Below are 23,129 nucleotides of genomic sequence, written 5' to 3' on the forward strand. Positions count from 1 at the left end.
AACTGATAATTTATGATCAACCTCAGGAAAGTTCAAGAAACAATCCAATTAACCTCAATTTATACACGTGGGTGATGAAGGGATATTGTGGAAGGCAGCCTTGGTGTTGGTTGTGTTGTAAGGGGGCACTACAGGGAGCCGTGTGTGAGTCATTAGGGATGTTTTTGAGGAAGTGTTTGCTACCACCACGTTGGGATATTAGAGGAGAATTAAGGGCAAATGGTGATTTTTGTTACACACTGCACATGACCACTGTACAATAAATAGGGATAGTCACAACAAAGCAGGAGTAGAGTTCGGGCTACGGGCAATGAGTGTCTGTTGGTAAGTGGATTATTAGTAAGGGCAAATGTATATCAGCTACTGGCAATAAGGCCACTAGCACAGTATAGGGCTCAGAATAGGTCTTAGAAAATGATTCCTATGCTCAACCCTTGGTAGCTTAGCTGCGAACAGTCAGGCTTAACTTCAAAACTTGCATATGGCTGTGTTCAAACTGGTATTGCATGGTGAGCAAAAAAAACGACGGATTTAGGCCCAGATCTTTGTACTGGGGTGAATGTATGACATTGTTCTGCATTCTGTCCATCAACTTTTGTTTTTGCATGTTAACCTATGTGGCATGGGATTTGCCATGGGCGAAATTACTTGGGCCATTTTTCCAGCACCAGGGCTTATAAAAACTTATTTTAGAAGTACTCTATATATATGTACCAGACCCCCACCCCAGGAACACCTAGGGGAGACGTTAGGAGTTCTGAATATGTAACAATATTGCAGATCCTCCCTCCACAGTGCTCATACCACCAAACTCAATTTTGGGCAGCACTTTATCACAATGTTGGGAGTGAAATGTGTGATTTCACTTAACCCAGGGTATATACAACTCATTTTATAAGGGTCTTCCTTAGAAATACCTGACCCCCAACCCCTGGGACACCTAGGTGAGAGTAGACCCTGGGGGTACCCAATATGCCCAAACATTGTAGGTTTTCCATTTTTAAGTGCCACAAACACATAAGTCGAGTTTGTGCACAATTTACTTTTTAAAAGCAGTCCTGCAACACAGAGCCACTTTTAAACTGACCCAGGCTTCAGCAGTGCACACATGCAAGTGCAGAAAGGGCTGCTGGCCTCTAAACTGCCGATAGGTCGTTTCAATCCCCCTGCACTATTATGTACTAGGGCCTTAGAGGGTAGGTCATGCCAATCACAGGGGTGCCCCCAACCCATAGTTTACCCTAGTGTATGTAGTTGTTTTTACTGTATTATAATGTGTCTCTTTCAGCATAGCACTGGCCCTGGGCCTGGTTTGGCAGAGCCCAGGGTCAATCAGAGTCAGTCACCACCAGTACCAGTCAGCAAAATGTTGGGGGGTGCCCAGGGCACAGGATGACTTTGCAACAATGTCTCTCCAGGTACATGGCCATGCCAAGAATTTACAAATATATCCTCTACACTCAAATTCCCTTGACAACATCATGTCTGGTGCAGCCCCACTCCTGCAAGTACAGGCCCCATGTGTTTCCTGTTCTTGCCAAATGTTAGTAATTTTAATTTTGGGCCTTTAAAAAACATATGATACACCAAGTTACAGACAGTGGATTGTGGTGGAATGAAATGTCTTTTATTTAGCGTCTAGTAGAGTTTTTTTAACCCTTTCAATTTTTGGAGAATATTTTTGTCAATTTTTGCGATTTTTTTAAACGATGTGACTTTAAACAGTGCATGCATACTAAATATCATATATGCATATTTAAAAACAAAGAGCAGAAAAATAAATGATTGCTGTTCCTGGAGAGTGGGGCAGTGTTACTTTCTTGTTTTTTTGTTATACATTATGATATTAAATGTGTATGAAAATAGAACATTCCTTTATATTTCTGTGCTCGTGCTAAGGTGGCACAATGGGAATCCTCAAGTAAACAAATGCACATATTTTTCAGGGGGTTAGAAATGAGTCATACGGAACAGATATTGCACTTTTCTGGCAAACAATAAACAAAGCAATCCGTAAAAAGCCACTCCGCTCGGGCTCCTTCAACGCCTGCTGTTCAGGAGAGGAGCTGCTGGTTTTGGAGATAATGAAGGAAGAGTAGGAGCCACCTGAAATGAAGCTGTGGGGGAAATGATGTCTCCAGGCTTACAATCCTGTGTGACATATCTCCCTACCAAGAATCATTTTATTTTAATTGTATTTATTTTAAAGGTTTTATATAGCGCTGGCTAGACCCGGCGGTATCAGAGCGTTTTACATGAGTATAAGATCATAGTTGCAGGTTACATCGTTACAAAGGTTACACAGTTATTAGAGCATGGCAACATAGTTACTTGTAAGGTCGAGATAAACAACACGCACATATACGTAAGGGAAAAAGCAGGCAAGGGGAGAGATTCAGGGGAGGGAGTTAGGAGCAGGGGAAGTAGACAGAGAATGAAGGAGGGAAAGAGGAGGGGAGTGACACAGCGTGGAAAGAGCGGGGGGAGGGCGATGGGGACACAAACCGGTAGACGAGTCAAAGCTGCGTCCAAAGTCCAGTAAGCTGTGATCATAGGGGAAGTGGTATCATTTCCCCATCTCTGTTGCGAGAGGCTCCCTTTATGCAGTGGACTCTCTCATAGGGGTCTCTGAGACTCCAAGGCCTACATACTGGATCCTTACCCAAAAAGGGGAGAGGGAGTGCTTTGGCAAGGGGGGCCATACCATACCTCAGTTGTGAGGGGCTCCCTTGGCGCTGTGGACTCTCTCAGAGGGTTCGCTGAGACTCCAGAGTATAAATATTGGATCTTTCCCCAACAAGGGGAGAAGGAGTGCTTAGTCAAAGGGCACAAAGGACAGGGGGCTAGGCGGTGTAGCAGGTAAGGGGAGAGATTAGGGGGAGAGAAGATAGGAGCAAGCGTTTTACATGAGGAACACTAATGTTACGATTTTACATCAGTGACAAGTTACATAAGTATCAAGAAAAGCATTTAAAGAACATAGGGGACAAGGTTAATGGAGCAAGGAAGGGTAAGGGGATAGGAGGAAGAAAGGACGTAGAGACGAGGGGAAAATCTGCTCAAGGTTCAGCTCTGGGGGGGACGATGAGTCCACAACCAGTCTCCTCTTTAGCTATTTGATAGCTCCATCGGCCAATTCGCTTGGTCTCTACAGTGTGGGGTAAGTTCCGCAGGTTCGAAATCCTGATGTGTAGGCAAGTTAGGGGATAGGTTCAAGGTCTGGTCAATGTCCATTTATTGTCCCAGGGAAGTAAAACAATGTGGAGGGGACCACTATGGCAGACATCTTTGGGTCAGGCAGGGGACTATTGACCTTAGTGTAACATTCAGCCATCCGCAATTATATCTGTCGTTCGAGGGGAGGTGATTGAAGAGCGGGGAGCAGCTTGAGGCCAGAGTCAGTGTCCGCTAGTCTCTCATGGAGGAGAGTAATGTCACGAGGAGGCAACAAGGGAGAGACAGCCGCCATTATCGAATCAGGCGGGGCGTCTCCTATATCCCTCTCTTTTGCAATAGGAACTAGTTGATCTATATAATGATGGAGCCATGAAAACGAGGTAAGTATCAAACATGTCGGATACTCTACACGCCATTAAGATTGCTGAGACAAGTGTGGTAGAACTGGCGGACAACTTCATGCTTTGTGGGACTAGTAAATTAACGCAGGGGCTGTAGGAGGGTGAGAAACGACTCCCCATGACATCCGCTGAGGAGCTCTTGTCAAGAGAAGCTGTGTAGATGAGGGAGTATCCCTGGGTGCACCGTTAGATCGCCCGGGTCAGCTTGAATGTCGATTTGTTTTGGGCGCCAATTTTGGGGTCAGGCATCGGTCACTATTATCCAATGTTTTTAGTGTGCAATTCGCCCTAGCGCTGTTTCAGAAGCAAGCCAAATATCGCTCTCAAGGTTGGTTTTTCTTTGCGTGTGCACAGCCCCTCGGCGCTGTCAGCACACTTTTCGGATGCCTGAGGGAGCCCTAGCTGCTAGATTGTGGGGTCGTGAGGAGCCTGGGGTCTGGGATGGTGGAGCGCCAAATGGCTTCAGCAGCGCAGGGCAGGACTGGCACCGCAGGCCGCACCCCTTGCCGCGCACCCAGCATCGTGCAGCGGGGGCTAGTTAGGGCACAAAAGTTCACAAGTGTCAGCAGGAGTTTCCGCATCCCAAGCAGCCGGCCAGACCTGCTAATTATGTGGCCATACAGGAAGCCCCGATCTGGGAAGGCGTGAGGGGCCGAGGCGGCCGCCAGCGCGCAGGCATGGGACGAAGCAATCAAGCTCACCGGCAGGGTAGACGACCAGTAGTTTGTGCAGTACAGGGCAATGTTGACACCACAATTAGCGCTCAGTGCAGTTAGCGATGTTCAGCACATTGGTGGAGGTGTTATACTGCGGGGGCCCAGCATTACTTGTAGGGGCTCACTCCTGTAGTCCAACCGGATCCGGTAGCGGGACTGTAGACTGGGGAAATCAAGGTCGGGAGGGTGCGAGGGGCTGAGATGGCCTGCAACAAGCAGGTCCGGTCGCAACGTATAAGCGCACAGGCAGGGGAAGCAGCCATCAGGCCCAAAACCCCGCCCGAGCAGCAGCCCCCCAGCGCTCCTCACCACTTCAATGTTCTGATATCGGGCATCACAGATCTCCAGGAGTGAGACGTTGCGGGAGCGATCGCCCGGGCTGCCCGCAGCTACGTATGCGGCGGAATGCGTACACGAATCTCGGTGTGCAGGAGCAGAGCGCATCCAGGCCTCAGCGCCCGCGGCTCCGATGTACAGGCTGCGGTCTCGCTGCTCTCCAGGCGCCATCTTGGCATGTTGACTGGCCGGGACATCGGGGTTCAGATCTCCGGGATGAAAGGTCGGAGATAGGCGATTTCAGGCTTCATGTGATCGGCCTGCATTCCGGTTTCGAAAAACGCTGTTCTGGATGGGGCAACAGCACATCGGAACGCCGCTCTGGAAGCTGGTAAGAGGGTTTTACTTCGGAGCATCAGCTCCGAGCGACCATCTTGGTCCCCCTGGCGTGTCCTGCATCAATCATGTGTGAAACTGCAAGCTCACATTTTATCTCACAGGAATTAGAGATCGTAATTTGTTTTCGAACTACTAGGCATTTGGGTTATACTTAAAGAAGCTTGGGGAAATCTTGAATATTCATTTATTCCAGTGTTGCATCATATTGTGTTAATAATACTTCTTACTGCACCTTGTGCAGCTGACTCTGCGGGGACATCTAGTAACGACCTGCGGTACTGCACCCTTGCACGCTTAAGATAGGGACTTCCAGTCACTGCCTCTTGTTTTTTCGAGGAGTGATGTCAGTAAGGCTGATCCTATTGTGCTCCAGCTGTATAATTTCCCAACTATGCAGTGACTATAAGAATAAGACTCACGGTAATCTGTTGAATTAAACATTTCCAAAAGTGTGGTGATGTCAGCTGTTGGAAAAATAATCTGAACTCCAAAATGTATATTTTGCAGGTTTTTTTACTGTAAAAGACCCTGCTAACGTATTACGCGCACACTGTTTTTTTTTTTAAAGTGATTAAAGCGAGTCACAAAGGGCTGTGGGAGGGGTCTACTTCGGAAAGCCAGCAAACACAACATTACAAACACATGAGCCGAGGCAATAAAAAAAAAATGCACGCAACTAACTTACTTATGGAGAAAACACTACCTAGGAATACCCTGACAAACATAAAGCACACTGCCCCGTGCCTACCATCCACTGCATGTCCCCAACGGCGGGCATGGACTAGTGGGGGGAGAAGCGAGATGAAAGGGTGGGGGAGGATATGAAGCAGCGACGGAGCACGTGCTGTGCGTGAAGAGAGCCTTCCCAAGGAAACACAACTAAATAGACAGAAGAGCAATTATATGCGTAACAGGGCCAATCACCAGGGACGGGAACCACCCACTGAAAGGAGGGACAAATGTGAAAATTAGCCACAGAAATGAAGGGAATTTAAACAAGCACGACAAGGCACCAACCTCTTCATACGTGTAACACATACAAAACCATTCACAACGCCAGCCGCGGGCCCAGCAAATTACAACACTCACACCAGCAGACAGCGCCATTCAAGGGCCCATCACTTTCACACGCCCACATTCCTGACACAGCAACCACACCAGCTCACGGATTGCGTTGAGTGGCATTTGGCTAGCAGTGTGTGTAGTGACCAGCAGCTAGTCACTACTCACACACCGCCAGCCAAGCGCCAGTCCATGTACACCGCCAGCCGAGCACCAGGCCACGCACACTGCCAGCCAAGGGCCAGTCCACACACACCGCCAGCCAAATGCCAGTCCACGCACACCGCCAGCCAAGCGCCAGTCCACACACACTGGCAGCCAAACGCCAGTGCAAACACACCGCCAGCCAAGCGCCAGTACAAACACACCGCCAGCCAAGCGTCAATCAAAACACACCGCCAGCCAAGCACCAGTCCACGCACACCGCCAGCCAAGCGCCAATCAAAACACACCGCCAGCCAAGCGCCTGTTCACGCACACAGCCAGCCAAGCGCCTGTCCACGCACACCGCCAGCCAAGCGCCAGTCCAAACACACCTCCAGCCAAGCGCCAATCAAAACACACCGCCAGCCAAGCGCCAGTCCACGCACACAGCCAGCCAAGCGCCAGTCCACGCACACCGCCAGCCAAGCGCCAGTCCAGACACACCTCCAGCCAAGCGCCAGTACAAACACACCACCAGCCAAGCGCCAGTCCACGCACACCGTCAGCCAAGCGCCAATCCAAACACATCTCCAGCCAAGTGCCAGTACAAACACACCACCAGCCAAGCGCCAGTACAAACACACCACCAGCCAAGCGCCAGTCCACGCACACCGTCAGCCAAGCGCCAACCCAAACACACCGCCAGCCAAGCACCAGACAACGCACACTGCCAGACAAGCGCCACTCCACGCACACCGCCATCACATTTAGGATTTTTTAAAATATAAATAAGAAAACACAAACAAATTGCAAATATATACCCATCCACTAACACAAAATCTGAAACTAAATACACTACACAAATGCCAACCTTGAAACGGAACAAAAACTATTAAACAATAGACGCCAGACAGTTCAATTTACCACTCATGGATGCTCCCAAAAATTATTTTGCGTGTGGTACATTCTAAAACAAGCAGGGACACACAGCTCAGGGTTAGAAGGACACTCGGGGCAGTACATATGAGTCTCCTTCCGCGTACCTCTTTGCCCACAGACTCTACATCTCCTACTGGGAAAGTCTTTTGAGGGTGTGGGAGGAATGTGATCAGGAAAGTGGTGATATTTCAATCTAGCAACATCCTCCACACTCCAACTCTAGGAACACTTGCCTGTTCCACTAAAACAAGGCTGCCTATTACAGACTCCGAAAACTTAGCAAAAGTCATCTTTGATTCAGGGCAAGAATTCTAGAACACAACAAAAGCATTAAAGGTTGCCAAGTGGAAAAGATGGATAGCCAACTTCTAATACCAAATGTAAGCCTTACGAAGAGCAGCGTTAGGTTCCAACCTCTGATTACTCTGTCAACACCACCCATGTGCCTATTATAGTCTAAAATGCACACAGATTTGCGCGCTTCAGACACCTGACCCCAAACAGACACAGGTGCAGTGCTTTCATCATGGATGGTAGTCAGCATGTAGACATCTCTCCTGTCTGCAAACTTTCACAGCTAGAAGCTCCTCGCAACGCAATGCACTGCACTGTCCCCGCACAAGCTTTTGACAAACAAGGTATTTTGGGAAACCTTTACGGTTAGAGCGGATTGTGCCACAAACAACAGTGTCCACTTTGGCCAATTCCCTGAACAACCGCACACCAGTGTAGAAGTTATCTACATATAAATGGTGGCCTTTGTTAAAAAGTCCTCTACCAAGTTCCCACACAATTTTCTCAGTCACTCCAAAAGTGGACGGAAAACCAGGGGGGTTAGTCCTGGATTCCTTACCGGTGTACACCCTAAAATTAGAGAGATATCCAGTCCTACTGTCACACAGCATATACAGCTTAATTTCATAGCGTGCCCTCTTACTAGGAATATATTGCCTAAAAACCAAGTGGCCCTTGAACAACACCAAAGACTCATCCACTGCAATTTCTTTCCCGGGAGCATAGATCTCAGAAAATTGATCAACAAAGTGATCAATGACAGGCTGAATCTTATAAAGACGGTCACAATCAAGGTGATCTCGTGGCAGCGCTAAACCATTATTGACAAAATGCATCATCCGAAGCAGAAGCAAATACCTATCACGACTCATGACTGCCGGAAATATAACAGTTGCCATCAAGGGACTAGTAGACCAATATGAAGACATTGATGGCTTCCTTAGCAAGCCCATCAAAAAGTTAAACCCAAGAACTTCTTCATCTCTTCCAGATTTGTGGGAGTCCACCGGGTAGCTCTAGAGTGGGGCTTAAGGCTGGCACTGTTGTCCCTCAAAAACTGTTCGACATACAAATTAGTCTGCTCAACAATCTCTGCCAAAAATACATCGTCCATAAACAACTGAAAAAAATGTATCAGCAAAAGGTTTTCAGTATTCACTCTACACCCTGGAACACCAGTAAAGTCTGGCAATGCCGGCTGCACCATGCCTGGGGCAACCCAGAGGTCAGCACTTTCAACTGGAAGCCTTGCCGCCCCAGGCTGCAGCCCAGATGCCTCTTGCTGTACTATACCAACGGGAAGCCTTGCAGCCCCAGGCTGCAGCCCAGATGCCTTTTGCCGCACTATCGGCACCTCAATGTTCTCCTCTAACACAGGCACTTCATCCGCACTAAGAGTAGCTTCATCCGCATTGAAAGTAGCTTCATCATCCGATGATGCCATGTGGAGAGAAAACTCATTGCCTGAATCTTCCCCTCCCACCTCTGCCTCAGAATCAGTCAGTCTCTGGACTATGGTCAGAGGCAGACTCAAAAAGCATACCAACAACCTGCTGAGCAGTAATCCTATGGCTAGCCATTATCCTTACTAAGAAAGGAGACTGCACAAACAAGTCAACAACAAGCAACACTGTGCAAAATAAGTAAGTAAAAAAATGTGTGCCTTTATCAGAAAGATCTATGTACTCAAAAACTTTAAAACTCTGCAGAGACACAGCAAAAACCAACGATATCCCACTAGAAAGAAAAAAACAAAACCAATTACTCACAAGACAACAAAATACACATCAAGCACAAATGCAAAAAAGTTTTTGACACTCAAAAAACAGAAGCCAAACATACTGGTATTATTACACGATTTGCAAAAAACACATTCATGCAGAGAAATGAAACTTATTTACATTGTACAAAAAAAGTCTCTTACCAAAAACATGCAACTACACAAACAGCAGAACCACCAGTAACGAAACTGCAACAGTCTAAAGAGCAAAAGCCTTGAACTAGAACAAAAAGGGAGAAATAAAGCATTACAATTGCAATTCACAAGAAATAAAACAATTCACATTATAAGACGCTATGTCATTATCCAAAGGGGGGCAGAAAGGCCAAATAAATGGGCAGATCTGCCCCCATCTGCCCCCAGAATACACATAAAAAAAATATGTCCCCTGGAAGCGACCAATGTATTTATTTTTAAATCCCTAACTCTAGTGGGCTTTTCTGCCCCCCCCCCCCCCCCAGGCCAAAAACGCCAAGAAATGCAGGTGATCTGTCCCCAGGGTGGGCAGAAAAGTCTTACAAATTATTTAGGCCCATAAAGCGACCATTGCCCAAGGGGTCGCTTCCGTTTAAAATTTAAAACACTCCCTGGTGTCTAGTGGAGTTTTCTGCGCCCCCCCCCCCCCGGGGGCAGAAGGGCCAAATAAACAAACCGATCTGTCCTCGGGGGGGGGCAGAATATACATTTTTTTAAATATGGCCCCTGGAAGCGACCCTTGCCCAAGGGGTCGCTTCCATTTCAAATTAAACAAATTCCCTGGGGTCTAGTGGGGTTTTCAGAAAGGCCAAATAAAAAAAACGATCTGCCCCCAGAGGGGACAGAATATACTTTAAAATGAATTGGGACCCAGGAAGCGACCCTTGCCCAAGGGTCACTTCCAATTTAAAAAAAAGAAAATCCCTGGTGTCTACTGGGCTTTTCTGCCCTCCCTCCCACCCGGGTCCACAAATGGCCAAAAACCATCCGATCTGTCCCCAGGGGGGGGCAGAAAAGTCTAAAATTAGTTTTCCCCCTTAGGAAGCGACCGTTGCCCAAGGGGTCGCTTCCTTTGAGCAAAAAAACGAATACCTGGTGTCTAGTGGGGCATTCCTGGAGCACGATCGCGATGCTGTGTACGATCGTGCACCAGGAATGCCCTGCACTGAGGCATGAGGGGAGAGGAAACACGGTTTCCTCTCCTCCAATGCCTAAGGCATCCTGATTTGGCCCCACCGGAGCAAAAAAACATACCCATTCCTCTGGACGCGCTGGAAAGAAATGATTTCCAGCGCGTCCAGCGCTTCCTGATGATGTCGGCGCGCGCTGTGCGTGCTGACGTCATTTGGAAGCGTGGGGGGGGGGTCGGGGGTGGCAGCGGAAACTCTTCCGCTGCCATCCCCCTCTGTGGGGGCAAGTCAAGACCGATGCTCCGGGGGGGGAGCGCCAGCGCTTGCCCCAGGGGGTGTGCTCATGACAGGCGGTTCCGTCATAAGCACAGCCCAACCGATGCTCACGACGGAACCACTCCGTCATGAGCATCGAAGAGGTTAAAGGAAAACGGGAGGCATTTTTTAAAAAAAGAATTACGTTTTCGTTTGATTTTTAAAGGCTGGCAGTGGTCCTTGTGACTTTCGCATTCATTCCCAAAAGGGAAGGGGTCCCCTGCGACCCCTTCCTGTTTGCGAATGCTTTACCACCTACTTGAAGTAGGAGGTAAATTGGACTGTTTTGCGACCGCAATTGCATTTGCAAAATAGTCACACATAGGGCTCAGACTTGCTATTAGGAAGGGATGCCCTTGAAACGCCCCTTCGAATAGCGAGTCGCAAATTCTAATTAGGAAGTCGCAAATAAATTGTGACTCGCTAATTAGGGTTTGTACATGGCCCTGAGGTATTGTTGCATGCGCAAACGGGTCACAAACCCGTTTGCACATGCACAAATACTTCATACATCTGGCCCTAGGTTTGTTATCCTGTTCACCAATTTGAATGAAGGTTTTTATTGGTTGTTCAAAAACCTTTTGGTGCATATTGGGTAAGCCTCTCCCACAGGAGTGGCATCTCAACCTTACATAAAGGGAAGGAAGGAAGGAAGGAAGGAAGGAAGGAAGGAAGGAAGGGAGGAAGGAAGGAAGGAAGGGAGGAAGGAAGGAAGGAAGGAAGGAAGGAAGGAAGGAAGGAAGGAAGGAAGGAAGGAAGGAAGGAAGGAAGGAAGGAAGGAAGGAAGGAAGGAAGGAAGGAAGGAAGGAAGGAAGGAAGGACATTGCACCATTAGTTATAATAATTATATGGTGCATGAAACCAGTAGCATCAATCATGCAGAATTTGCCGTTGGTTGTGGATCATATGTTCAAAGATACTAATAACAGTACAATTGCTTTGCAATTCTTATATCTTGGATGAGCTTCCGGAAGGAAAAGATTTTGTAAAACAGGAAAGTTGATTATTTGAAAATGTCAAAACGTAGAAAATACCAGCTATCTATTATGAAACACTTCAGAGAATAACTGCAAAACGAAACCTATACATGTTTGGAAACATGGAACATACCTTTTAGTTTTTGCTGAAGTTCACCTAACTCCTCCTTAAGTGAGTTCTTCTGCAGGTGAAGGGCATTAAGTTGGACGTTCTCCTGTTCCATTCTCTCCATCTCTAGACAAAATATGAGACATAAGCATGAAAGCAATAAAGGTAGCCGTGATCAGAGAGTTCTAATGCGAAAACCAGATCCTTAAAACTGTCAACTGACAAACGTTGAGGAATAAAAGGGAGGATCTTCTTCAGTTGTTCCATTAAGCACAAAACACATAGATATTCATTTATTATTCTGATATTCAAATTAGAGTTTTCTATTGAATAGCACTCCCGGAATTACGGGCAGTGGCTGTGGTGTAATGAAACTTGAGGGGGCCTCCCTGCAGGGTGCATGGAGGGCCCCCCCCAAGCTCCTGACCCAGTGAGGAGCTGTCAGGCCAAGGGCCTGTGCACAGTGTAGGAGGGGCCCCTCTGCACTGCAGGGGTGCAGGGGGCTATTGATACGCCTGTCAGTGGGCAGTGGATGCTGCTTCTGGCCATTTTCTAACCATTGGGGCCACCATACAGAGGACTAGATCGAGGAATTACCAAATATCAAAACCTCAGTTTTATCTGAATTTAGCCTGAGAAAATTGGCATTTATCTAGCTAGCTACCTTGATCAAACAGCCTTTGAACTTTTCCTGGACTTGGGAAATGTTGCACTTGATGCAGATAATTATTCGGGTATCAGCCGCATAGCCATAAAAATGAAAGCCAAAAGAGGCAATCAAATTTTCCTGGGGAGCAACATATATATTAAAAAGAGTGGGGCTGTGAGCAGACCCCTGAGGAACACTCCAGAGAATATCTTTAAAATTTGAGCAAAATATTTCCATCTGGACAGCGGGAGTTCTATTTTTCGGAAAGGATTCAAGCCATCAGAGTAACTTGTCTCTCAGGCCCATAGTAAATATCCTTTTCAGTAAAAGAGCATGAGAAACCATATCAAAGGCCGCTGATAAAAAAGGAGGATGAGTGCCACAGAAGTTTCTTCATCCAAGATCATACGGATGTCATTGTTAGTCGCCATAAGTACGGTTTCAGTGCTAAGGCAGGATCTGCATCCAGATTGGTGCTTCTTAAATACCCCATTTTTCTCACAGTAAAAAGCTAGCTCTGTGTTTAACCAGCTCTCCAGGAGTTCTGCAAAAAACAGATGGAATGAAATAGATTGAAAATTAGAGAAAATGCTATGGTCTAGAATCTTTTTTTTTTAAGAGCAGAGTAAATGATGCTTATTTACAAAAAGCAGGTACCACACCCTTCTCCAAGGAGTTATTACACAAAATAGTTATCAAAAGAGAGAAAAAGAGAGAAAAAGGGGGCTGGATATTTAAAATTCCTAATAGGACATGGGTCAAGAGCAGAGCTCGACCTGATTTTGGACATTTTAGAATTCACCTCCCCCTCTGTGATAAGTCTAAAATCTAGCCAAGAATTAAAATGGTGGGCATCTTGATCCAGTCTATCTTCAGATTCCACTGTTTGGGTGAATGAGGATAGATTAAAAGAAATGTTATTTTGAAAGAAATCCGCCAGTTCTGAACAATGCATTTGATTTGGAAGAACCTTTTGTAAATGCTGCGTACTTTTTACCAGAGTTGTAGACTGCGATAGGTTCTCTAGTAGCGTTTTTAGCAGAAACAACTTTGATAAGATTAGTGCTACACCTAGAGGTTTACGCAAGCCCTTTTATGTAGTCTAAGTTCTGTTTTTTAGACTTCTGTCCCTGCCTCATAATAATGTTGTCTCCAAATCCTTTCTAGCCTTTTACATTTCCCTTTTGCCTGAGTCAATTCTTGAGAAAATGAGGGAGCTGACGACATCTTACGATGTGTGATCCAGGTTTTAAGAGGCAACACCTCATCTACCAGTACTACAGTCCAGGAATTGAACAAATTAATAGCATTGTCAACATTAGAATTTGACTGAGTATATCCGGTTTGGAGCGTTCTAAACAATCCCTTAGTCTTGTGTTGTCCAATTTTGCCCAGGCACGATAGAAGGTTTTCATAGCTGGTTGTGACAGACTGTGCTTCCTGCCATGTGCATGCGGAAAAAGATTGTCTTATTGTCAGACCATTAAACCACCTCAACCGTATCCACAGTGATCAATCCTGCTCAGCCATAGATGTGATCCAATATATGCCTTGCCTGGTGGGTTGGCTGTTGGACAAGCAATTCCAGCTCCAAAACCAAGAAGGTATTAGCTATCTGGGAGGTGTTAGTATGGATTAGTTACTTACCTGTAATCCTAGTTCTCATCCAGGGGTATACTCATCAAAGTCATAATCTATGAATAATCCCCGCCCATGTGCGGGATCCCGGAGCATATAGAAAATACATATATATACATATATATATATACATATGTGAAAACATATAAATGCAGCCTAATAATGTTCAAACATGGCAATGCTGTAAATTACATACTTTTTGCATAGTAGTGCCCCCGTAACCCGTAAGGAAAAAAGGAAGCATCAGGCAAAATATAACACAGCACTGCTTTATTGCCATAAAGCAATATGTAATTGTAGGCATTCGCCAGTAGGCTGCAGTAGAGTATCAAGAAACCAAGAAAACTGACACCCTGCCTTTAAGGCATTAGAGTAGGGGGACCGTGCCTTTAAGGCCTGCCTGTGACCCCCTGCTCCCATGATGCACTACAGGTGGCAGTTGGGCCAGTTCTTTTTGGCGGTGCCTCCGCCCCTGAGTAGATCTGCCTTCCATACATCACTTATTTAAAGAGAAAACATTGCTCGTCCGGGGAGGTGGGTGGGTCGCTTATGACTTTGATGAGTATACCCCTGGATTAGAACTAGGATTACAGGTAAGTAACTAATCCTTCTCATCCAGGGGATACTCATCAATAGTCATAATCTATGAATAGAGTAGCAAGCCCATACCCAAAGTCTCGCGGACGAGCAAAAAACTGTTAAAAAACAAACAGCAAAACACATTTTGCATTTACAGTTATGCAAACAGGTTCCTCAGAGAAGCCTGCCCCACCTGGGCTTCGGCCTGCGTGTCTGAATCTAGGCAGTAATGGCGCGTAAAAGTATGGACTGAGCGCCATGTAGCCGCTATACCGATCTCAGACATGGGAACGTTGCGAAGGAGTGCTACAGTAGAAGCTTTCCCTCGAGTAGAGTGTGCTCTAGGTTTACCCTGTAGAACTTTGTGGGACAGTTGGTAAGCCAAAGCTATACAAGAGACAATCTATCTAGAGATAGACCTCTTGGCCGCAGCCAGCCCGGTATTCGTGGGCCCATAGTTCACAAAGAGCCTGTCTGACTTTCTAAGAGTAAGGGTCTTAGCCAGATAGAATTTCAAAACCCTCCGGAGGTCAAGAGAGTGTAGGGCTCTCTCCGGGGGAGTGGTCGGTTGAGGAAGAAGGTGGCCAATGTGATCACCTGGTTAATGTGGAAGTCCGAGACCACCTTGGGTAGGAAGCTCGGATGGGTACGGAGCACCACCCTATTAGCATGAAACACAGTGTAAGGTTCCTTGCAGCAGAGGGCCTGAATTTCACTAACCCTACGGGCTGAAGTGATGGCTACTAAGAAGGCAGCCTTCCAGGTCAGATGTTGCAAGGAGGCCTTATGAATCGGTTCAAACGGGGCTCCCATCAGTTTAGAGAGAACGATGTTCAGTTCCCAGGAAGGGGAAGGAGACCTCACAGGTGGGTAAACTTTCTTAAGCCCTTCTAAGAAATCCTTTACCACTGGCATCTGAAAGAATGAGGTCTGGGTAGGAGACTTCCTATAGGCTGTAATAGCAGCTAAGTGTACTCTGATGGAAGAGTACTTTAACCCAGACTTCGCCAAGTACAGTAAGTAGGGGAGAATAACCTGTTCTTGACCCCGGATCGGATCAAGGGTGTTATCTCTACATCAGAAGCAGAATCTTTTCCATTTAAAGCCATACGACTTCCTCGTGGAGGGCCTCTTTGCCTCCCGAAGAATGCTCATACAGTCCGGTGGAAGATCTAGATGTCCGTACTGGATGAATTTAGGAGCCATGCCGTCAAGCGGAGGGAGGGGAGATTGGGGTGGAACACTCTCCCCTTGTCCTTGGTCAGCAAGTTCGGCAGGCATGGCAACCTCCTTTGTGGTACCTCCGACAGCTGGAGTAGATCAGGGTACCACCACTGCCGGGACCACTCCGGTGCTATTAGGATCATCCGAGTTTTGGCCCTGTAGAACTTCTGAATCACAGCCGGGATGAGAGGGAGAGGAGGAAAAGCGTAAAGCAATGTCCTCGACCAGCTGATCAAAAGCGCGTTCCCCTGCGAACCCCGTTGAGGGAACCTGGAGGCGAAGACGGGGCATTTTATGTTGTCCGCGTCTGCGAACAGATCGATGCCCGGTGTGCCCCACAAGCGGAAGATGTCTTGAGCGACGTCTGTGAGAAGTTGGCCTGATGTATGATGTCACTAGTTCTAGTGTACACCTTATATCAGTCCAAATACCCTTATGGTGATTGGTTGTAAAGTCAACCTTATAGACCAGCTATCCTAGTGGTAGCATGGACAAGAGCAGTCTTAGGCTAAACTCTGAATGGCATGTGAAGCCAGCTGTGATACCATATATAATCCCTTGAATACCAAATGAAAGGACACCACAACAGATATATATATAAAATAAAGTGTATTTATTCTAGTCAAACCCTCAGCACTCTTTATGAGATTAGAGGTAAGTACAACACAGTCTTATTTAAGCATACATTAAGTCACACAGGTAAGTAATACAGTTAGGCCCTAGGGGCCACGCAAACCATATACTAAGTAAGTGGTATAAGGACCACTGTCACGGAAATAGAATAGGCCTAGGCCTAGGGAATTGCTGGGGCTACACTACACTAGCGTTAGTTAGGAAGTGGGAGGCCCACGGGATTCGTGTGCAGAGTGGAAACACTCACGCGTAATGCGTAAAAGTCACTAGCAATAGTACAGTTTAGAAAACGATAGATTTAGGACACTTCCGGAGTAGCTAGGAAGTTGAGACTGGAAAACTAGACACTAGGATAGTCACTATCCTGATGAGCACCGGAGTACCCAAGTTACCTAGCCCACAGGCTGTGGGTGCATAGGGGTGAAGATGCGTCGGTTTTCGTCGTCGACTCCTATGTATGCCTGAAGAAAGATGCTGACAGGCAGTCAGTGAAGAGTGTCCGGTGGATCCCAAGGCTGGGATCAAGAAGAGAGGAGACCTGCAAGCAGAAGGGACAGAGTCAAGGTCACTAGCCAGTGACCACGTGGAACCAGGAAGGAACCAGGCGATGTCGTGAAGATTGCAGGTGAAAGTGAAGCTTGTCGCTGCAGCCAGGAGGACCAGGAAGCGTCGAGGACGACCAGGACCAGGAGGCGAGCTGTCCCATGAAGGCTCTTGCTGTCGGCGGCGTCGAAGTTGGACTAGGACTCACCAAGCCTTGGCAAGCGGAACCCACGAAGAACGGAGGACTTGCTTCTGGTGCAGACCAGGAAGGTCTGGGGTGCTTCTTCTTTGCAGAGAAGTGGGAGCCAGTCTGGAGGAGCCAAACCAGCGCAGAAGATTTCAGGGTGCGTCGTCACAAAGGCCACTAGCCAGCGGGCAAGCAACCGGACAGATGCGGCAAGCAGGAAAATGCAGAAGGGCCCCACGCAGGACTCGTGGAGTGTGGGGGGCTGATCTTCGGTGCAAATGGTGCTTGGGGTTGGGGCTTCTCAATCCCCGGTGCACAACTTCGAGGGTGCCTCAGAAGCTGCGCTTTAAGTTACTAGCCACTTTTCCCAGGTAGCCGGTCCCACGTCGCTCGTCGCCTCCACGGATCTCAGCTTTGCTGTGGATGTGGATCAGGGTCGGAGAAGTCTGGAAGTCAAGGCTCTGGTCGGGCTCTGCAGTCGGTTCCTCGTAGAACGTGGGCAAAGCAAAGGGTAGTCTCTTGATGGTGCCTGTTTGCACAGGGTAGCCACTCCTTGGCCACAAGGGAGATTCTTCAGTCTTCTTCTTTCGTCGAATGTCGAAGGTCCAGAGTTTCTGTTCAAGTTGCAGGTTCAGGATAATCTAGTCTTGAGGCCCAACTCCCACTCTTATACTAATCTGGGGGGCTGGGATACCTGCTAGGTCACGCCTTATGGGTGGGACCTGGGAGGGGGTGGTTACACCCACTTCCCTTTGTCCAGTTTCGCGCCAGAGCTGGGGCTGGAGTGCCCCAGCGCCGGTTTGAACTGGACTATGCAAGGAACACCTTGTGTGCCCCAGGCATGTCTCATTCCTTTCAGCCCACCCTGCCCCAATACACTAAAGGCTGTCTGGGGAGGGGCTAGCACCTCCCCAAGCAGGAAACCTATTGTCCAGGCCTCCCTGGACGGGATCACTCCCAGCTGCAGGAGGTCAGACTTGTGTCGTGGCAGCAGCATCCATTTTGTGATGCTGAGGCTTTGGTCAGAGGCTAACAGTGAAGTATGATTTTAACATGTCTTTCCCTCTAGAAGGGGGGAATAATATCCTCATGTCCAGAAATGGCATGGGGGTATTATTCCACAGTGTTAGACACCTTACACGACATGTTTCGATAAAGCCAAACCATAGTTACCATAACCGTCTAAGATTATAAGGCACTTTAAGAGTATATGGTAGGCTATATCATAGAACAGCTATAAGGACTTGGTTCCGAAAGCTGCAGACAGGCTCAGCCCATGCTAGAGCACCATCTCACATGTTACCAAGCACTCTGCCTCCAGGATTGTTAAGGCCTGCCATAGGAGTGACTGATAGGTACACATGTGTCTATATGTAAGTTAGGTATAGGAATACTACACCTAAGCAAGGGGTGATTACACGACCTTGCCCCAGCTGAGTGATCAGCCAGTTGTGTCAAAATGGAAGGCCAGGCCAGGGGTGGCATAATACATGCTGCAGCCCCTGGTAGGCCTAGGGTACACCTATGCCCTGGGTACCTAGGGTACACTGTACAGGGGCCAATAAGGTGATCCTATCCAAATGGGTTATGCACCTAAAGTACATAGTATTAATTTAGAGAGAGAACAGCAGGGCTGTGGGTCTGATTAGCAGGCCCACAGCCACATCTAAGTCGAAAACCAGTAAAGCAAAAGCAAAAAGTGGGGGTGAACATAGAAAGCAGACCCTACTCTCCTACACAACCCCCCCCCCAAACTTAGGGACATTAAACTAACCTTGACCAGTTGAGTCTTCATGTTCTAAGTGGAAATATCTGGAGAGTCCATCTGCATTGGCATGGTCAGTCCCAGGTCTATGTTCCACTGTGAAGTCCATCCCCTGTAGGGAAATGGACCACCTAAGAAGTTTGGGATTTTCACCCTTCATCTGATTTAGCCACAAGAGAGGCTTATGGTCTGTCTGAATCTTGAAGTGAGTGCCAAACAAGTATGGCCTCAGCTTCTTCAGGGCCCAAACCACAGTAAAGGCCTCCCTCTCAATAGCTGACCAACGTTTCTCTCTAGGGGTCAGCCTTCTACTTATAAAAGCAATGGGCTGGTCTTGACCATCTACATTCAGTTGTGAAAGAACAGCTCCCACACCTAACTCAGAAGCATCTGTCTGGACAATGAACTCTTTGGAGTAGTCTGGACTTTTCAGAATAGGTGCACTGCACATGGCCTGCTTCAGGTCATCAAATGCTTTTTAACAGCTTACTGTCCACTGAACTTTCTTTGGCATCTTCTTGGAGGTCAAGTCATTAAGTGGTGTCACTATGGACCCATAGTTCTTAACAAACTTTCTGTAGTACCCAGTCAGGCCCAAGAAAGCTCTGACCTGAGTCTGGGTAGTTGGAGGAGCCCAGTCCTTTATGGTCTGGATCTTGCTCTCCAGTGGTTGAACCTGACCCCCACCAACTAGGTGTCCCAGGTATACAACCTTGCTCTGCCCTATCTGGCACTTAGTGGCCTTGATAGTGAGGCCTGCCTTTTGCAGGGCCTCTAAAACATTCCTCAGGTGGACCAGGTGATCCTCCCAGGTGGAGCTAAAGACAGCAATATCATCAAGATAAGCTGCACAATAATCATCCAACCCAGTAAGGACTTGATTCACCAACCTTTGGAAAGTGGCAGGTGCATTCTTCAAACCAAAGGGCATTACCACAAATTGATAATGTCCTCCTGGGGTCGAGAAAGCAGTTTTGGCCTTTGCACTCTCAGCTAGTCTGATTTGCCAGTAGCCTGCTGTCAGGTCAAATGTGCTCAAAAACTTAGCAGCTGCCAGTCTGTCAATGAGCTCATCTGCCCTAGGTATTGGGTGGGCATCTGTCCTAGTGACAGCATTGAGACCTCTGTAATCCACGCAAAACCTCATCTCTCTCTTACCATCTTGGGTGTGAGGTTTTGGCACAAGAACTACAGGACTAGCCCAAGGGCTCTCTGAAGGTTCAATGACTCCCAGCTCCAACATCTTTTGTACCTCAACTTTTATGCAGTCCCTGACATGGTCAGGTTGCCTGTAGATTTTACTCTTCACAGGCAGACTGTCACCAGTGTCCACCTCATGGGTGCACCAGTTTGTCTGACTTGGGGTCAGAGAGAACATATGTCTGTAGGATTGCAGAACTTGTCTGCAGTCCTGTTGCTGATGGACAGTGAGGCTGTCAGAAAAGACCACACCATCAACTGAGCCATCATCAGGGTTCTGAGTCAACAGGTCTGGGAGAGGGTCACTCTCTTCCTCCTGCCCCTCATCTGTAGCCATGAGTAGCCCCATGTCTGCCCTGTCAACATATGCCTTCAATCTGTTGACATGAAGCACCCTGTGGGGGCTTCTGAGAGTCCCAAGGTCCACCAAGTAGGTGACTTCTCCCTTTTTCTCAACAATAGTGTGGGGTCCAGACCATTTGTCTTGGAGTGCTGCTGGGACCACTGGCTCCAACACCCACACTTTCTGTCCTGGCTGGTAAACAGTCAGTACAGCCTTTTGGTCATGCCAAGCTTTTTGGAGTTCTTGGCTTGCCTCAAGGTTTTTAGAAGCCTTCTTCATATACTCTGCCATCCTGGAGCGGAGACCAAGTACATAATCCACTATGTCTAGTTTGGGTTGTCTGAGAGGTCTCTCCCATCCTTCCTTCACCAAACACAGGGGTCCTCTTACAGGATGCCCAAACAAAAGCTCAAAAGGGCTGTAGCCAACCCCCTTTTGTGGGACCTCTCTGTAAGCAAACAGAAGGCAGGGTAAAAGGATGTCCCATCTTCGCCTAAGCTTGTCTGGTAATCCTTTTATCATTCCCTTTAGGGTCTTGTTGAATCTCTCAACAAGCCCATTGCACTGTGGGTGATAGGGTGTGGTGAACTTGTAGTTAACACCACACTCCTTCCACATTGCAGTCAAGTATCCTGACATGAAGTTGGCACCTCTGTCAGAAATGACCTCCTTTGGAAAGCCCACTCTGGAGAATACTCCAAGCAGGGCCCTTGCCACAACAGGAGCTGTTGTGGTCCTCAGGGGAATTGCTTCTGGGTACCTGGTGGCATGGTCCACTATCACCAGTATGAATCTGTGCCCAGATGCTGTTTGTGGGTCCATTGGTCCTACAATATCTATGCCCACTCTTTCAAAGGGGACCCCCACCACAGGTAGTGGTATGAGGGGGGCCTTTGTGGTGCCACCTGATTTGCCACTGGCTTGGCAGGTGACACAGGAGCGACAAAACTCCTTAGTATCTTCTGACATATGGGGCCAGTGAAAGTGAGGGACAAGCCTGTCCCAAGTCTTGTTCTGGCCTAGATGTCCTGCAAGGGGAATATCATGGGCCAAGGTAAGAAGGAAGCCTCTGAACTTCAGTGGTATGACCAACCTCCTGGATGCACCAGGCTTGGGGTCTCTAGCCTCTGAATACAGTAGCCCTTCATCCCAATACACTCTATGGGTACCTTGAGCATTCCCTGCAGCCTCAGCAGCAGCCAGCTGTCTGAGGGGTTCAAGAGAGGGGCAGTCTAATTGAGCCTGCCTCAGATCTGCCCTTGAAGGTCCCCCTGTCCCAAGAAACTCAACCTGATCAGGTTCAAGTTCTTCTAGGACAGTTCCTTCAGGGCTCTCAGAATCATCCTCCTGGGAGGGCTGATCCACCACCTGAGGCAGGGGGGAAGGCACAGCCTTAACCCTACTGCTCTTTCTCTTGGGTTGTGACTGGTCCATAGTTTCAGGATCCAGCACTTGTTCAGTGGTGCACTTTTTGGCCTGTGACCTGGTCACAGCAAGGACATGTGCATCTATCCCCAGCATTTCTGCATGGGTCCTATACTCCACTTCAGACCAAACTGAAGTTTCAAGATCATTGCCCAGTAAACACTCTACAGGAAGGTCTGAACTAACAACAACTTTCTTGAGGCCAGTTACCCCTCCCCAGGAGAAGTTAACAATAGCCACACTATGGGAGGTAGCGGCATTGCTAGCGTTGGTCACTAGGTAATTCTCACCTAGTATGATCTGTCCAGGGTCCACAAAAGCAGGTGTCACCATTGTGACACTAGCTCCAGTGTCCCTGTAGGCCTGAGCCATTCTTTGGTTGATAAAAGGAGTCTGTCTGTACTTGCCCAGGTTACTGGGGCCTACAGTAGAGGACAAAGCTAAGTCCCCATCACAGATCAGAACAGCCTGAGTAGGTACTCTGACTAGGCCAGAATCCTCCTCAGTTCCCAGGGTTAACCCTACTACACCCTTTTGCTGGGAACCACCACTTACAGCTGAACTAGGGGGTACAGTTGCCTTAGGGGCAATGGTGGCTGGGGGCTTATCCTTTTTGGTGCACTCACTAAACCAATGTGAGTTGGACTTACAATAGTTGCACCATGGTTTCTTTTGGCCATCTTTCTTTTTATCCTTTTTGGGACCACCCTCCCCCTGAGCCTTTTGGGGGCCTGGTGAAGACTTCTGGTCTTTTTGTTTCTGATCATTACCCTTCTGGTCTGCCTTTTTCTGATCACCGCCCTGGTTCTGGTTTTTCTGCTTAACTCTAGTCCTGACCCATCTATCTGCCTTCTTTCCCAATTCTTGGGGAGAAGTCAGATCAGAATCAATCAGGTGTTGATGCAATAGCTGGTTTTGACAGTTGTTAAGTATTTGCTCTCTCATGATCAAATTATACAATCCTGTATAGTCCTTAACCTTACTTCCCATTAGCCAGCCTTCCAGAGCCTTAGTGGCACAATCTACAAAGTCAGTCCAGTCCTGAGTCTGTGTCTTCTGGGTATCCCTGAACAACAACCTGTATTGTTCAGTGGTTAGGCCAAACCCATCAATCAGAGCACTCTTCAGGACAGTGTAATTATCTGCATCCTCATCACTAACTGTGAGGAGCTTGTCTCTACCTTTCTCAGAGAAGGAGAGCCACAAGATAGCTGCCCACTGACTTTGGGGTACCTGCTGTACTTTGCA

The 23,129-nt window shown here is 47.7% G+C and overlaps 1 protein-coding gene across 1 annotated transcript in view; it reads right to left on the minus strand.

Moving 5' to 3' along the window:
- CCDC172 (coiled-coil domain containing 172) overlaps window positions 1–23,129 on the minus strand; it is a 552,772-nt gene that overhangs the window by 355,619 nt on the left and 174,024 nt on the right. The window contains exon 5 of the mRNA XM_085618563.1: window positions 11,720–11,821. Coding sequence (XP_085474689.1) covers window positions 11,720–11,821 — 102 coding nt within the window. The remainder of the gene's footprint in view (window positions 1–11,719; window positions 11,822–23,129) is intronic.

This window comes from Triturus cristatus, chromosome 1_2 (genome assembly GCF_964204655.1).
Source record: "Triturus cristatus chromosome 1_2, aTriCri1.1, whole genome shotgun sequence".
NCBI lineage: Eukaryota > Metazoa > Chordata > Amphibia > Caudata > Salamandridae > Triturus > Triturus cristatus.